Below are 16,326 nucleotides of genomic sequence, written 5' to 3' on the forward strand. Positions count from 1 at the left end.
CACAAGTATTCACCTGATCTAGCTGTTTTGGGATCATTTTAACTTGATGGTCGTTGTGTGCTGGCATAATGTGTGTGAAGATTCAATTCTTGGAGAACAGTTCTGCTATATCAGCATCTTTTTTAGCAAAGGGATATTTCACCCAAAAATGAACATTTTGTCATCACTTACTCACCATTAAGTTGCTCCAAACCTGTATGAGTTTCTTGCTTCTGTTGAACACAAAAGAAGATATTTTGAAGAATGCTGGTAACCAGACAGTTGACTGCACCCATTGACTTCCATAGTATTGTTTTTCCTAATATGGAAGTCAATGGGTGCTGTCAACTGTCTGGTTTTGGGTGAACTATCCCTTTAACAAGATGATTAGTAATTACTTATTTATCAGGTAGTTTACTGTAAACTGCCTTGAATGAAAAATACTAAATGATAGACAGTTTAGGACAAGCCGAGAGCTCTTTGGTGGATAGACAGACTGAAGAGGGATCCCTGTTATAATGTATTAAAATTAGTGTTACACATTTAAGTCTGACATATAAAGTTTGTACTATTTAATGTGTTTACATTCCATTCACATCCATTAAAATGAATTAAAATCCATAAAAAAATGTATTCTCTGCATTCTCTTCTCTATCTTGCTTCTAATCTAGTTGTCTAATAAACCGAGCATTGCATATTACGAATAGTGTTGTCTCTTCGACTAATTGCTTTTGTCACTTTGTATAAAAGCGTCTTCTAAATGCATCAATTTAAATGTGAAATATAAAATAATTTATAATTTGTATTTATTTGTCATTTATATTGATGACAATACAGTATGTGCACATTTATTTGTACTTTTATTGAATTTTCTTGTATTTCAATTAGCATGAAAACAAATATTGCAGGAGGAGCAATGAAACATTATAGCTTAATTAACGCAACATTTTTTTTATTAAGTGTTTTAATTTTGAGCTCAAACAGTGGACCCCTGTTGAAGACTTACTGCTATTTCATGTCAAACATCTTTGCCTTTAAACTGTTAAGTAGTCTAAACTATTTAAATAAGCTTTGTCAGATGTTTAAAAAGACCTTAGATTAAATGTGCATCATATTATCTTTGTTCGTCGAATCCGAATGTAATAGTCATTTTAAGAGGAATCCATGCATTCCATCAGGAATTTTTATGAAAAAAAAAAGGATGAAAGATTTCCCAATGCAGAGTTTGCAAAGGTTTCATGTTGGTCATGCGGAATTAGTGCATTGACCAACCAAAAGCTGCTTTGTTTGAAAATGACTTCTATGTGAGCTGTGGTTCATACATTGCTACATACAACAATGTACGCCCAAAATGGCTAAACACCAGCTTTTAATTGTCTTAACTACAATGATTGGTCAGGAAATAAGCAAAATGTAAGCAAATGCCCTACTTAAAAAGCCATTGCAATCTCAAAAGAATGAAGTTTTTGGCTGAATATGGGAATGTGTGAAGAAATGAATCCATGTGATGCTCCAGAGTGGTGTCTTCGAAAATCTGGTGAGAAATATAACAATAAATTCATCTCTGTACCACAGTGAAGCATGGAGGAAGCGCTGTCATTGTGTGGGCAGCCCTTTTAGTTGCTGGTATTGGTGAGCTACCTCACTGTGAAAAGTCATTTGATGCTTTACAGTACAGGAGAATATTGCAGAATGCCTTGCTTCACATAATTGAAAAGTTATCTAAAGAGAAATGATCAGATGTTATTTTTCAACATCAAGACAATGCTCCTGCCCAAATTGCAAAGAAGTGGCTTGAGATCAAGTCCATCATCAGGCTCATGTTCGGCCTGGTCGGAGTCTAGATATGAACCCTAGAGAATATTTGGCCTCACATTAAACTCAAACCAACTGGGGGACATTTTTCAACTACTCATGAACAGTTTGAAGCCATCAACATTGAGTGGAACAACACTGATTTTTCTTTCTGTCCCATACAGCTTAAACATTTAACAAAGGGGAAGGCTTTTCCATGCTATGATACTTTATCTACAGTTTTTGTGCAATTCTTGCTCATTTTCTGACCAGTGATTTGTGATAAAAATAGTAAAGACCATTAAAAGACTACTAAATATTTTGTGATTTTTTCCTTGGTCCATTCTTTCAACCTTTATATTAACCTTTTTTTGTCCACAAAAGTTTGCTAGTGTCCAGATGTTAAGAGTATAGTCTTAAGTCATTTACTACTTGAAAATAAACTTGTAGGTGTTTAGCAAGGTAGATTTAAGTGTTTAATTGCCTAAACACATCCAAAACCAGTATACAAATCCACTTAAGTTGCCATAAATACAGCTGTCCAGGATTATTTTGTCAGACCTCACTCAATTGGTGTTTTGATAGAGAAGCCCTTAGCATGACCTGAAACCATTATTCAATGCATGATTTTAATGTTTAAGACTGGAAATGATCCACTGAATGTTGAACTTTGACAGTTCTACCAAGAGCCAATAAATAGTGAAGACTTCCTGCAGTAATGAGGGGACAAACTGCTGGTGTGATTAACACCAATATGTGCGTGTCTGTATGGGTTTAGAGGAAGTGTTAGGGAACCCTTGGCCTCCAGAGTAAGATGCACCCCCCTTTCTCCCAGATCCAGAGAATGTTGTTTCTACACACCTATGTGAGCAGGCTGGAGCACAAAGTGGGAACTGGGAGAGACAAAGAGACGGATCAAAGACGGGACTGATGTTTTGACAGAAGTGCACACACACACCTATGTCCTCTTTGAAGTGATGGAAAGCTAGCAACCTATAGGAAAGTCCTTGCAGGTCATTGTCTTTGGAAGCTACAAACCTCTGGACAAGTCTCTTTAGTTTGCTGCTCCGGTCTCATGGTCATGTATGTCCCAGAGCAACGCCCCGTGCTGGACTTACCTTACCAAATGAATCATTTAGCTAATAATTATGGATATTATCCACAAGGTAAGACTGTCTTTAAATTCCTCACATTTTGAGAAGTTCAAATTCAGTTTCATGGTTGTTTTAAAATGCATTGTGAGTTTTTCAAAAGACTTTTAACGTTCCTACAAACAAGTGTCATGTTGGAGAACTAATGTTGTAAATATGTAACGTGGTGAATGAAAATGTGAACTGATTCTATTATTGATTAGACTGTAAGGAACCCATCTGCCGAACTCAGCACAGCACCAATGGCAGGATGAGCAGTGCTGAAGCTGAACTGACCTCACTGCCAGTTCACGTGTCACTGCAAGATCGGGAGCTTTGGGACAAATTCAGCAGTATCGGCACAGAGATGCTGATTACTAAATCTGGCAGGTATGCACTTATTCGGTATTGGTACTTTTATGATTGGTTTCACAAACCAGGTTGAAATGCATGTTTGAGCTGTTTTAACTGAAAGGAACTTGCACTGACATAACTTAAAATATGCCATTGTTTTGAGATTCACACCAGTCATTTTTCTCGTAAGGCATTTTCATTAAAAAGTTCAGGCCTAATCCTGGCTTAATCTAAGCCCTGTCTGTGAAACAAGGCCATGATGTTTATAATATGGAATTTCTACACAACAAATGGAAATGTGTCTGGATTTACACCTATTTAGTGCAAGAAATCTTAAATGTTTGTCAATGTATCTTAAGTCGGGTTACAAAGAGAAAAGGTGTTTTTAAGTGAATTCATTGAACCGTTCATTTTGTTGCATATTCCTAAACACATGAATCCTAAAATAATCAACAATTAAAATTGCCTTTATAGAGGCCGTCTCCAGTCTTCTAATATGTGATGACTTATTGTTATGGTGTGTTTCCGGTGTACTTTTATTTCAGGCGTATGTTTCCCAGCTGCAAAGTAACAGTGACAGGACTGAATCCTAAAGTCAAGTATGTGGTGATAATGGACATGGTGCCGTTTGATAACCGCAAGTACAAGGTACCTCCCCTCCACCCCTCCCTTATGGCACATACACACATACTCAATTCTACCCCCTCCATTCTCCCTAAAAAACACACATATACTACCATTCAAAAGTTTAGGGTCATTGTAAGATTTTTCTTTTCTTTTAACAATTCACTACTTTTATTCTTGGCACAAAAGATTTCAAACAAATCCTGCTTTTATGAACTTTCTATTTTTTGCTCTTTCATTTTTTTCCCTCTCGCGATAAGTCATTCCAAAAAATAAAACTGTTTCCATTGCAGTTTTGCTAAATGTTTATTTTTCAAATTGCCTGAAAAACCACCTCATGATGCTGAAAATTGAGCTTTGTCATCACAGGAATAAATTACAATATAAAACAGTTCTTTTAAATTGTAATAATATTCCACAATATTACTGTTTTTACTGTATTTTGGCCCAAAAATGTTTGCCTTGGTGAGCATAAGAAACTTTTCAAAAACATTTTGAGTTTACCATTAAACTATTTTAACTATCTCTGTTCTATTCCTTAATAATAATATTTTAACTGATCCACATGACATTTTAGCTCCAGGTGAGTATAGGGATGTTATAAACGTAATGTTTTTTATTTGTAATCGAAAGTTACGAACAAAGCCAAAGACCTAAAAATAAATGTATGGATGAGTATTGATAGATTTGATCGTTGTACTCTTAATAACTATCTATATGCTCTTTTATTGTTGCAGTGGAATAAGGATGGTTGGGAAGTGAATGGTTCAACTGATCCACACCTGCCCAATCGGTTCTTCATCCATCCAGACTCGCCTGCACCTGGAGAGAAATGGATGCAGTATCCAATCTCCTTCCACAAGCTCAAACTGACCAACAACACGCTTAACTCCAATGGCCTGGTGAGCTTTTAGAAATGGGGGAAATGTTCTGGTTGAAAGGTTAATAAAGAAAGCATATTCATAGAAAGTATGTTTTTCTGTGCTCTGGATTATATTTCTGTTTCTCTGCACGTTCGTTAGGTGGTTCTCCACTCCATGCACAAATACCAGCCCCGTCTACACATAGTCCAGTCTCCAGACCCCTGTAACCCTCATAACCCTGGCGGTTACCTGCGCTTCACCTTCCCTGAAGCTGCTTTTGTAGCCGTCACAGCCTACCAGAACCAGGAGGTGAGCACAGACATATCACATGTGATGAGTACTGAATGAAAAAAGATGCTTTTTTTTTTTGGGAGTTCCACTGCCATCTAGTGGCTCAAATTCACGATGCTAAAGATGTATGTAGCTTAATTAAAAATGTATACAGTAATATAATCTAGTATCCAGTTCAAAAGTATGTGATGCTTGTCATTTAAAAATATATTTATTTTAATCTCAAAATATGAGAAAAATGAACATTTGTGCCAGACTTCAAAGAGTCTCTCTTTTCTCCTTTGGTTCATTATTTTCCATTTTTTGTATGATTTATAAGTGTTAACCGGCATGTCTGTGGTTTTTGTTGATGGTACCCTTTATTTTTCTTTCTCAACACAGATCACAAAACTCAAGATTGACAACAACCCCTTTGCCAAAGGCTTTCGTGACAGTGGACTGAACAGGAAAAGGTGACAAACAATTGGTCGCCACAAAAAAGTGATGGAGAGCTATTTTCATCATTTCTTTCTTTAATTCAGGAAAATTCACCAACAAATGTCTCCTTTAGAGAATATGACAGTATCAGGGCTGATTAATTATAATTTTTTTCAACCGTGTAAGTAAATGAGTAGATTTCCATCATTCCAAAGGGCAAATCAAATGTACATAGTGTATTTAATAAAATGTACATATTGTTTCCTGTCTTGACTATTGAAATGACCTTCACCCTGATAAGTAAATCTGATATTTTGTCAATATAACCATTATAATTTCTCCTCATTAGGTTTAGAGACAAAGAGACCCAGGATTCAGATGGACAGGACAAACAAGATTTGACACCAAATGAGCATGGTATGATTTTTTCCCCCATTCTTGCTTCACATCATATGCATTGGTGTTGCTTGATGTTTCTGTTGTGATGACCTGGTGGCCAGCCGGTGGCAGCACAGGGGATTCATGGCAATCATGAGGGTCACCTTGATGTGCCCTGCATTTCACTTACTACTTAATTAGCTGTTTTTCTTTGGACAGACTTTGAAATAAATTCTGTTTCACTGTTTCTGCTTTTCTGTTGTCCAACAGCAGTGGGACAGTCACAGAAAGACGAGGATGTGGACGTGACCGTGTCCAGCTCTGTTGATTTTTCAGATGTGGCTTCCTCGGTAACCCCAAACCCTTTTATATCAGCCTTCAAAAACCTCAGCACGGCTGGAGGACCTTCACCCCAGCAGACGCACACCATTCTCAGCCTCAGTAACAGACACCTGAACAGGTGAGTCTAGCTTTGTGTGATGCCGTGAATATCGGAATATAATCATACTATAATATTTTGCTGCAGTTGTACTGTGATATACAATTTTTTGCTCTGAACCTATGTATTACATTTTATTATAGAGATTCAGAGGTAAAATATGTGACAAAGATGAAAACCCTGATGGGGAAGAAATTCTCTAAATATCAGCTAAATGTGGATTTTCAGTCAATTTTAGCATGGAGATATAGGGATAAAACTTATATCATATACCTTTATAGTTAAACTATATTACTATTGTACTGTAAAATAAAAAATATATTTAATAATAATAATAGTAACAATACATTTTACAGAACAAGAGTAAAATTACAAGTGAAAATTTGAATGTGATTTCAACAAGTGTCCCTGGATCAACATCTGAATCAACCAACCAATCAGATTTGAGGGGACATGTTTACAGTTTGTGTCAGGTTTAGGCTTCCAACCAGGGTTAGGTGCTTCTATATCAGTGTTAATCACATATTATTTCCCTCTGATTTCAGGAATAAGTTAGGGGTAGGGATAGGTTTAGGGTTAGGAACATGTTTTTGGACAAGAAAATGTCGATCCAGGAACATGTCTTACTTGGCAATATCACGGTGACCCGTAAGAACTTTTATTTTGAAGGAAAGGCTATTCTGGATGCAAAACAGTGATTTTTGCTGAAAAATGATGAAAAAGTTTACATCCCTGAAGATTACAAAATTATCTCAGTTTATCCCTTTCTACAAGTACTACATGCAAGTCTGACAGTGTTCAAAATAACTGTCCAAATAACTTGTTTTTTTTCCCAGTCCGAGAGAAGCCAGACCTTCCAGCTTCCATAGTCTTTGTGCAGCTCTGCCCATGGCCCAGAGATCTTGTGTCCAGTCCTCCACAGCAGACATTAACCTCAGCCGACTGCCATCTCAGATCAGCAGCCCTCTAAATCACCACCACCACCACCACAACAATCCAGCCTCTCAGACCCCTGGCAGATCCATAATCCATTTTCCTACCCCTCCCCATCCCTCAACGCAATGTCCTGACATGGAGCTTTCTCTCCCTCTGCCTCCTAAACTGAGTCGGATGCAACTTCCTGGAAGTGTTCTGAGGAACCTGGAGATGACCCCAGTCTACGACTACGTTAATACGAGACCCTTCACCGACATCCTCAACAGGATCCATTTTCGACCATTAGCCTCTGGACCAGCAGGGAAGGGCCTGCAAAATCCCCACCACCCTGAGCAGTACCTCCACGGGTCAGAAGGAGAGCTGCGCCCGCAGATTTATCCAGCTGTTCAGGAATACATTGATCAACAATTCACATTAAACAGCATGCTGAACAGCCAGACTGAACACAGATCAGTGCCAGACCACTAACTGAATACTATTGTGAACAGCAGAATGGGAAATGAAGTTTATTGGTTATCTAATTATGCTTCATTATGTTGCTCATGTCCAGAAGAGACTGCACTGCTTCAATCTTTTCCCCTCTGCATCACTAGTTTACAAACCAGATGTTGAACACAGAGGGCTTCCCAACAAAAGAATGTAAATATTATTTTCAGTGGGATATAAGGTTTTTTGCTGTAGCTGATGTCCATATTTATGTTTTGCAATTAACTGAACCCTTTGGCCAGTAGCAAAACGGTCATCCGGCCCAACTCCATCTGGTATGGAACACAGTTTTTATTATCCAAACAATTCCTATCATACTTCCCCCCACCCCCCTCCGCTTGAAAATATGCCACATTACAAAGCAAGATGAAATTCATGAAGTTGAAAGAAATCCAGATACATATCACACTATTACGGTCTCAATCATCTCTGATCTTCTGGGTTTTTTGTTTCATGTTTTTATTTTATTTTTTACATTAAACCTAAAAACTGTGTCCTGCATTGAGTTTTCATTTGTTTTAAGTCATTACAAATATAACTTTTCTTAGCATAATAGCATTGTAAAGTTGCCCTTTACAAAGCCCATAAACTCAGTCTAGTCTAAAATGGCAAAAAATTCACACACGAAAAAGACATAAATCAAGACAAATTTATTGACTGATCAGAAACTGATTTCTAAATAGATAACATCTATGCTACATATTCATCAACAATATATTGGCATTAACTATATGCACTGCTATATAGCACATTCTCAATTAAGATTGTTAGTGTGGAAACTTTACAAACTCTACAACAAACACACTCAGCTCAGAAACGACAGCTTCCGTTAGTTTGGATTAAGCATAGAAAAGTTTTTGCCTGAAGTTGAGATTAAATGTGTGCAACAGTTTATAAACAATGGCTATATTCTCAGACCATAATTCCCTTTCCCCCAGCTGAAACAGACATCGATATCAAAAACAACAAACACACTTCATTTTGAAGAATGAAAATTGAACATCAATTTTAATGAACTTGTTTCTGACAAAAACAGAACTTTCCCCCCACAAATACATTTGCCAAAGTGTACTGTAAAAAAAACCCTGTTATATTTGGCATCAGATTACCTATGATCAAAATACACAATAACTAATGATTCAGCAGCAATGTAAAATAAATGTTGATTTACTGTTTGACCTACTGATGTTTGGCAAACTATTTTGTATGACAAGCTGAAAATCAGAATAAAATAAAACAAAACACAAAAGCATACTTCTCAATAGAAATAAAAGTTAAGAGTTAAAATTCACATATATCTGACAGAGCTCTCACATTATCTGGATGTTGATAATTAGTACTTAAGGAATCAAAAAATGCATATGACATTATCTGATATTGTGGTTAAAAAATTAAAAAAGAGGAAGTCCTGTCATAAATCAAGCTGCATATTTAGTTTAACAAAACTGAAATTATTTGATATGAAAAAGAAAAGAAAAATCTGTAAGGCATAGAACAAAACTATGGAGATGGTAGATGTTCAACTTTAATTGCACAGTGTGTAATGTATAGATCTCTAAACTTCTGTACTGTCAGTTTGGCTGAAGACAAGGTTTATAATATCTGACTTTCAGCTAATGGAAGAGGACCAAAGCTTTATCATCTGCATAAACATTGGGTGAGATAACTTTTCTGTGATTTTCGGCGATGAAAAATAAAGATGCCTTCCTATATCCTCCTGATTCAGCATGTTTGGCCTATGTTTGGCATCTTGGTAAAAATACACTTGGACCACATTTTAACATCCAAAAATAGGCAAAACATTCTCAAAGAATATACATATGGAAATGATTATGAATCACATGGAGTAGTTCCACATGAAGGACTAGATGGTGAATATGTAACCTGACCTACAACCCTAAAAGCAAAAAAACAAAACAAAAAACAACAGAACGATCATTCGCGTCCTACTATGATTTTTTTTAAAAAATGATTTATGTTTGAACTGTGCAAAAAGATGTTTACAAATGGATGTACGTCTAAATGTGTTGGTTAGATAAAATAAAAGTCAGTCCTTCTCACTCGTGTGTCACTATTTGACCTGAACAGCAAAGTCTTCACAATGACCCAGTTGATCAAACCACTAAACATGCTGTAACAAACCTAATGGCTCTTCTACACTATACGTCTACTGTATATATTTTCATACACTGCATAAATGTAACTGTGATTACAATCTTAGCCACCCATCAAAATGGGAATACATCCTTATCTTCTAAATAACTACTTACACATAGAGCTGCCCACTAGCGAATTTTATGAAATCGTTTCTGTGATTAACAAAATAATCTTTTTTGAGGTACATTGTTTAAACAGAAAAAAATGGCAAATAAACAGACAGAAAAGGATATAAGTGATAAAACAAGAGCACATGCAGAGAATCTGGTCCTGAAGAGGTAAGGCACCAGGGGTCTAAAAAAATAAAATCCTCATTTTAAAAAGGAAAGAGCTTTAAAATGTTTCTTTTCAAGGCAATCGATGTGGGAGTGTTGGAAAGGCAGCAGAGTGAAAGAAGAGTTCAAGCTTGAGGGTTGATCATTTTCTGCAGCAATGGGATCTGTAGAGAAACATTTATTTATGTTTATACTGACAAAACATATTTTACTTATTCATTCTCTCATTCGGTTTCATCTCTGAAAAATACGAGTGTCAGCAAAAAGTGATTAGGCTTTAGCCTTTAGCTCTTTTTCCCTGTTCTGTGGCCTAGCAGTTACTGCAAAAGCTACAGACATACAAGGCAAAATATAATGTTCAAAAGTTTGGGGTCAGTTTTACAACTGTTATATTGTTACAAAAACTTTATTTCAAATAAATGCTGTTCTTTTAATCTTTATATTAAAGAAAATCCTGTAATATGCATCACGGTTTCTACAATTATAATAAGCAACTGTTTTCAACATTGGTAATAATAAGAAATGTTTCTTGAGCAGCAAATCAGTATATTATAATGATTTCTGAAGCATCATGTGACTGAAGACTGGAGTAATGATGCTGAAAATTCGGCATTGCCATCACAGGAATACATTACATTTTAAAAAATATATTAAAATAGAAATCAATCATTTTAATCTGCAATAATGTTTTACAACATGACTGTTTTTACTGTATTTAAGATCAAATAAAAGCAGCCTTTATTTGAAAAACATTTTTTAAAAATCTTAAAAACTCCAAAGTTTTGAACAGTAGTGTACATGAAATATGTGTATTCACCTTGGACAGATCCACCCCTGTGAGGGCGTTGACAGAAACAGGAAGTTCTGCCAACAGACGATTGACTTCTCCAGTGACGCGGCCACCGTCACCGCTCAGGATCACAATCTCATTGGTACGGGCCAAGGGTGCAGACACCTTTTCAGCAATCTGTGTTGGTACAAATTCAGCCACTGACATTTTAACTAGCAAAAACATTATCTTTTAAAAAAGACTTAATAGTGTTATTAAATATTAGCAGTAATTTAAACCCGCATATTTCTTTCGTCAGACTTCTACACACCTTTGGCAGAGCCTCCAGGACGAGGGCGATCTTTGCAGCATCCCCGTACTGCTGATAGGCCTCAGCTTTCAGCCTCATCCTCTCTGCTTCAGCTTTACCCACAGCCTCAATGGAGCCGGCCTCTGCTTCTCCAATACGCTTGATCTTCTCCGCTTCAGCCTGTGCCGTCAACACCTTCTTCATCCTGACAGACAGGAGCAGAAGTCAGATTGACTTCCTGAAGCCTCTGTTATTCCCTTTCTTATCTGATTTACATGGATGGAATTCAAGTGGAATCGAAGAATGAATTGGTATGGCAAATCTACTGGCATGTACAAAGTTTGCTTTGCGAATGAAGCAGCTTGCCAAAGCGAACTTTTGCTCTGAGTGGTAAACACCTTTGAACTAAAATTGGTAGGTAGGTTTGGCTTTGCGGCTCTGCCTTATTTAACATGGACATTGTCCCAAGTTCATTTCTTCTGTTCAGTCTGTCGAGGTCAGACACACAAATTGAAGTTGTAATTCTAACTGAAAGAGGCACTGACACTTTTTTCATGATTAATACTATAGAGCTGCTTGCTTTAAAGCAATCTATTGTATGAAGTGCTTTATAAATAAAATTGACGTGACTTTTTGGAGTGTATAATTGCAGATTGTACAAACATATCCACATCGCTATGATTAAATGATTTCTTAACTGCTCTATTCTCACCGCTGTCATTTTTGTTGTGCATTTATTCTGTTATTGAGATGAAAGCGCATATACAGCAGTGTGGGTGGCGTCAGGATTTTAGCTAACAGTATATCGCTTTTCAGGTATTTCAAAGTTCTTTTTACACCTAAGCGTAGAATGAAAAAAAAACTTTGCTGCGAGTATCGCAGTATCTTTAAATAAGGACAACCACACCTCTCACCTTTAACAGTCTCCTTTTCTTTTCCTGCAACTCACTAATTCCCTCTCATTCCTTTTACTCACTTCCTTGCCTCTGCGAGCTGCTCCATCTTGTAGGCTTCAGCCTCAGCTGGTCTCCTCACGGTGGCGATCAGCTCTTTATCTGTCCTGAGGATCTCCTTTTCCTCAATACTGATCTGCTTCTTCCTCTGAACCACCTCGATCTCAATCTCCTCCAGTCGGATCTTCTGCTGCTCCTTGGCTGCCTGAAGCTCATAGGCCAATTGCGCCTCAGCTTTCTGAAAAGAAAGAATGATTATATATGGGTGTTGTGTTTGGGTGTTCACAAACTTTTGGCCATATAGTGTGTATCACATGATTGATTGCCCAGATTGATCTTAAAATTACCCGAGAACTAACTCAGCTTTATACCTTTGTGTTCACTTCTTGATTGAAGGCAGCCTTCTGCATCTCCAGCTCTCTCTTTGAGTCGGCCATTTTTGTATCTGCTTGGAATTTCACATCCATCATCTCCTTTTTACATTCTGCTTCCTGTAACAAGAGAATAAGAAATGTAAAAAAAAATAAAAATAAAATAAAAACCTTTTGCACCACTCACTCTTTCACATTTCCTGCTTACAACCTGCTACTATCTAAGAATAGGACACAATTTGATGCCCCATTAACATTTTTGCCATCTGTTGTATTGATATTTTCTCAACTGCAGTAAAAACTATTTTCAATAATTCATTTATATTAAACACCAAAAAATTGCTTTATTTGCTGTATTCATTTATTAATAACTTACTTCAAACCAACATTTGGTCTTAAACTAGCCAGCCCCCTACTTTGTCTTACTTTTGGCTATATTTGCAACCCATTCTGCAGTACTTTTGATTTTCTAAATTTTGAAGTTATCACACATAAAAAAATATTACATAATAGCAAAATTAATTAAATACTATTTAAAATAACCGTTTTCTATTTTTAAATCTTTTTTAAAATGTAATTTGCTGTGTTGTCAAAGCTGAGTTTTCTGCATCATTACACAGTCTTCAGTGTCACATGATCTATCAGAAATCAGTCCAATATGCTAATTTGGTGCTCAGGAAACATTTCTTATTATTATCAATGTTGAAAACGGTTTCCACAAAAATATTAAGCGGCAAAAACTATGATATTTTTTTCCAAGATTCTTTGATGAATAGTTCAAAAGTTCAAAAGAATAGCATTTATTTGAAACAGAAATCTTTTGTAACATTGTCGATGATTTTACTGTCACTTTTGATCAATTTAATCATCCTTGTTGAATAAAGTATTATTTTTTTTGTACACTGGTCTTAGAAAGTGACTCTTCAGCTCACCCTGATTCCAGCATCTCTCTCTGCTTCAGCCACGCCAATGTCAGCATCTCTCTGAACAGCAGCAGTCTGGGATTTCCCCAAAGAGCTCAAATATTCCACCTTATCATAGACATCCTAATAGAAGAAAACAGACAAGATTATCACCCTGACAACAGCAGTGGGTTTGAAAGGCATTGACTGCTTTTTAAATTGTATGCTGTTTTTAACAATCAAAGTAAAACAAAAACTATCTCTCTCTATATATATATATATATTAATTAATGTAAGAGCACCTTAATAGTAAAGCTTAGGATCTCAATACCCATCCTGCCCACATCAGGTGCCGCCACCTCCCTCACCAGCTTGGCAAACTGATCCCTATCCTGGTAGATCTGCTCCACAGTCAGAGTCCCTATGAGCACAAGCAAATGAGGTCAGTGAGAATGTGAAACATGTGATGCTTTTTGTTTCCTTACTCCTCCTTCTTCAAGGAAATTGATCAAAGGCTACAGTATGTATCATACAAAGGATGTATCAATTTTTTTTAATGCACTGCAAGGACACAAGGAACAAGGAGAGGAAGCTTTGAGACTACAACTAAATAATACATAATGTCCCAATGATCTGTTGAAAGATTCATGCTGCTTATCTGGCAAGAGCTTGGATCTAGCACAAACTGTGCACCCTGTCTAAACTCTTCACAGTGAGGATAAGAGTGCGCTCTATTGGAGATAGACACAAGTGTCCAGCATCACTCACCCAGAATAGAGCGCAGGTGACCTTCCAGCGTCTGCAGAATGACACTTTTTATCTCTGCCACTGTCTTGCCCAAGAACTGTTCACAGGCATAACCCAGAAGCTCATTGTCGGTCATGACCTTCACCTGATAGCAGAACACATACAGTTATGGTCCAACACTTACACACACGGACACAGACAAGATCACAGTATGCCATTGACACCTAGAGCTTGATAAAATGTATGTTAGGATGAACATTTTAGAGTCAGACTATTCTAGAATATTCTAGCACACAAACAGTCATATTATATATATTATTTGATCAACTATTTTGACATATCTAAAAAAGGCTATTTTTTCAGGTATAAGGGACAGACATTTAAGCATGGTTAATTGTGGGACATGCGTCAAACAGTATTCATGCTACTCTGAATTGACACTTTAATCAGAATGTAAAAGAATCATGTGTTTATACGGTTGATAAAAATGAAATAACATGCTTAATCTAAGGGTGGGTTGCACCAATAAGGATTAAATCTAAGGGTGGGTTGCACCAATAAGGATTAAAACTAAGGGTGGGTTGCACCAATAAGGATTAAATCTAAGGGTGGGTTGCACCAATAAGGATTAAATCTAAGGGTGGGTTGCACCAATAAGGATTAAATCTAAGGGTGGGTTGCACCAATAAGGATTAAATCTAAGGGTGGGTTGCACCAATAAGGATTAAAACTAAGGGTGGGTTGCACCAATAAGGATTAAATATAAGGGTGGGTTGCACCAATAAGGATTAAATCTAAGGGTGGGTTGCACCAATAAGGATTAAATCTAAGGGTGGGTTGCACCAATAAGGATTAAATCTAAGGGTGGGTTGCACCAATAAGGATTAAATCTAAGGGTGGGTTGCACCAATAAGGATTAAAACTAAGGGTGGGTTGCACCAATAAGGATTAAATCTAAGGGTGGGTTGCACCAATAAGGATTAAATCTAAGGGTGGGTTGCACCAATAAGGATTAAATCTAAGGGTGGGTTGCACCAATAAGGATTAAATCTAAGGGTGGGTTGCACCAATAAGGATTAAATTAAGCAAAGTTTAGAGTGAATCAAGTATCTGTTGATCTGGGTTTTATTTTAAAATGAGTTGTGTTGCACCATTTCATTTTAAACACAGATGTTATGGGTGAATTTGACCCATTTTTATTTTTGATTTGTCAGAAATACCAGTTAACCTATGTTGGTTTTCTTAAAATTCTGTGACTTTTTCATTTAGGTTCATGAACATGCATACAAAGTTTCAACACGCTGATAATTACATAATTTCTATTGCGTTTGTAATGTTCGTGGTTCAATTTGACCAACATATTTTAATGTTTTAAGGCAACTGTAAAGATCCAAAATAATAAGATTCCTTGGTTAAGTTATTTTAGTTTTTTACTGCCCTATGAAGCTAAAAGGAGCTTTTTCCCACTTGTTTCAATATTTTGTCAGCCACAGATGGTAAAAATTAGCGATCATTTCTTTTTTCAAGCCATCTAAAATACAATTTAATCACAATTTAATAGTTTTTCTTGATATTTGTGACTTTTTCCCATTTAGGGTTATGAACATGCATGCAGTTTCAACATGGCGATGTGTAGTGAAATGTACATACAGAAAATTTTATATGATCTTGATGTTCGTGGGTCAGTTTGACCCATATAGGCAGCTGTTCAAAAGCAACTGTACAGACACAAAATAACAACATTTCTTTGTTGTAAGTCAGAGCTCTTCAACTGTAATCCTGAAAGTGCCAGTGTCTTGCAGAGTTTAACAACTCTTTATTTTCAAAGTTTGTGGAAACAAAACTATTTAACCTGTTAACTGTCAGTCCCACTTTTTGAGCATAGACATGAAAATGACTTTTCCAACTTAATAGTTAAGTCTAGAATACTTTGAAGCACAGATTTAAGTTTGGTATCTTTTTACAAGCGAAATGTCAGATTATTGTAGAAGGCAACAGTTATGAAAAGTTAGGTCAGGGCAGCCTTATTTTATTTAAACCTCATCACCTGTAAATTTAAAGTGAACCTAATCCCTAATTAAGATTTAAATCTGAGTTTTAAGCTATGGAGCAACAGGATTAAAGTTAATCTATCTTAAATATAAACTAAAT

The 16,326-nt window shown here is 36.5% G+C and overlaps 2 protein-coding genes across 4 annotated transcripts in view; one reads left to right on the forward strand and one right to left on the reverse strand.

Moving 5' to 3' along the window:
* The first annotated feature begins 2,608 nt into the window (after positions 1-2,608).
* Positions 2,609-7,831, forward strand: tbx16l (T-box transcription factor 16, like). The gene is given in 10 exon segments (XM_077231470.1): positions 2,609-2,939; positions 3,128-3,293; positions 3,803-3,905; positions 4,619-4,783; positions 4,904-5,053; positions 5,417-5,487; positions 5,802-5,869; positions 6,101-6,290; positions 7,106-7,653; positions 7,656-7,831. Coding segments are annotated over 10 exon segments (1,605 nt in total). The 5' UTR covers positions 2,609-2,848; the 3' UTR covers positions 7,709-7,831.
* A 495-nt stretch (positions 7,832-8,326) lies between these two features.
* The window catches only part of LOC143739191 (flotillin-2a), a 39,446-nt gene continuing 31,446 nt past the window's right edge, over positions 8,327-16,326 (reverse strand). For all 3 annotated transcript variants that reach the window (XM_077231475.1, XM_077231476.1, XM_077231477.1), the window contains 8 exons: positions 14,197-14,320; positions 13,731-13,849; positions 13,459-13,572; positions 12,527-12,646; positions 12,179-12,393; positions 11,224-11,407; positions 10,941-11,090; positions 8,327-10,287 (listed from right to left, as the gene is read on the reverse strand). In XM_077231475.1, the coding sequence (XP_077087590.1) occupies positions 10,249-10,287; positions 10,941-11,090; positions 11,224-11,407; positions 12,179-12,393; positions 12,527-12,646; positions 13,459-13,572; positions 13,731-13,849; positions 14,197-14,320 (1,065 nt within the window). In that variant the 3' untranslated portion in view covers positions 8,327-10,248. The remainder of the gene's footprint in view (positions 10,288-10,940; positions 11,091-11,223; positions 11,408-12,178; positions 12,394-12,526; positions 12,647-13,458; positions 13,573-13,730; positions 13,850-14,196; positions 14,321-16,326) is intronic.

Source organism: Siphateles boraxobius, unplaced genomic scaffold (assembly GCF_051911475.1).
Source record: "Siphateles boraxobius isolate OS27281-9 unplaced genomic scaffold, OSU_SipBor_1 16, whole genome shotgun sequence".
NCBI classification, from domain to species: Eukaryota; Metazoa; Chordata; class Actinopteri; order Cypriniformes; family Leuciscidae; genus Siphateles; species Siphateles boraxobius.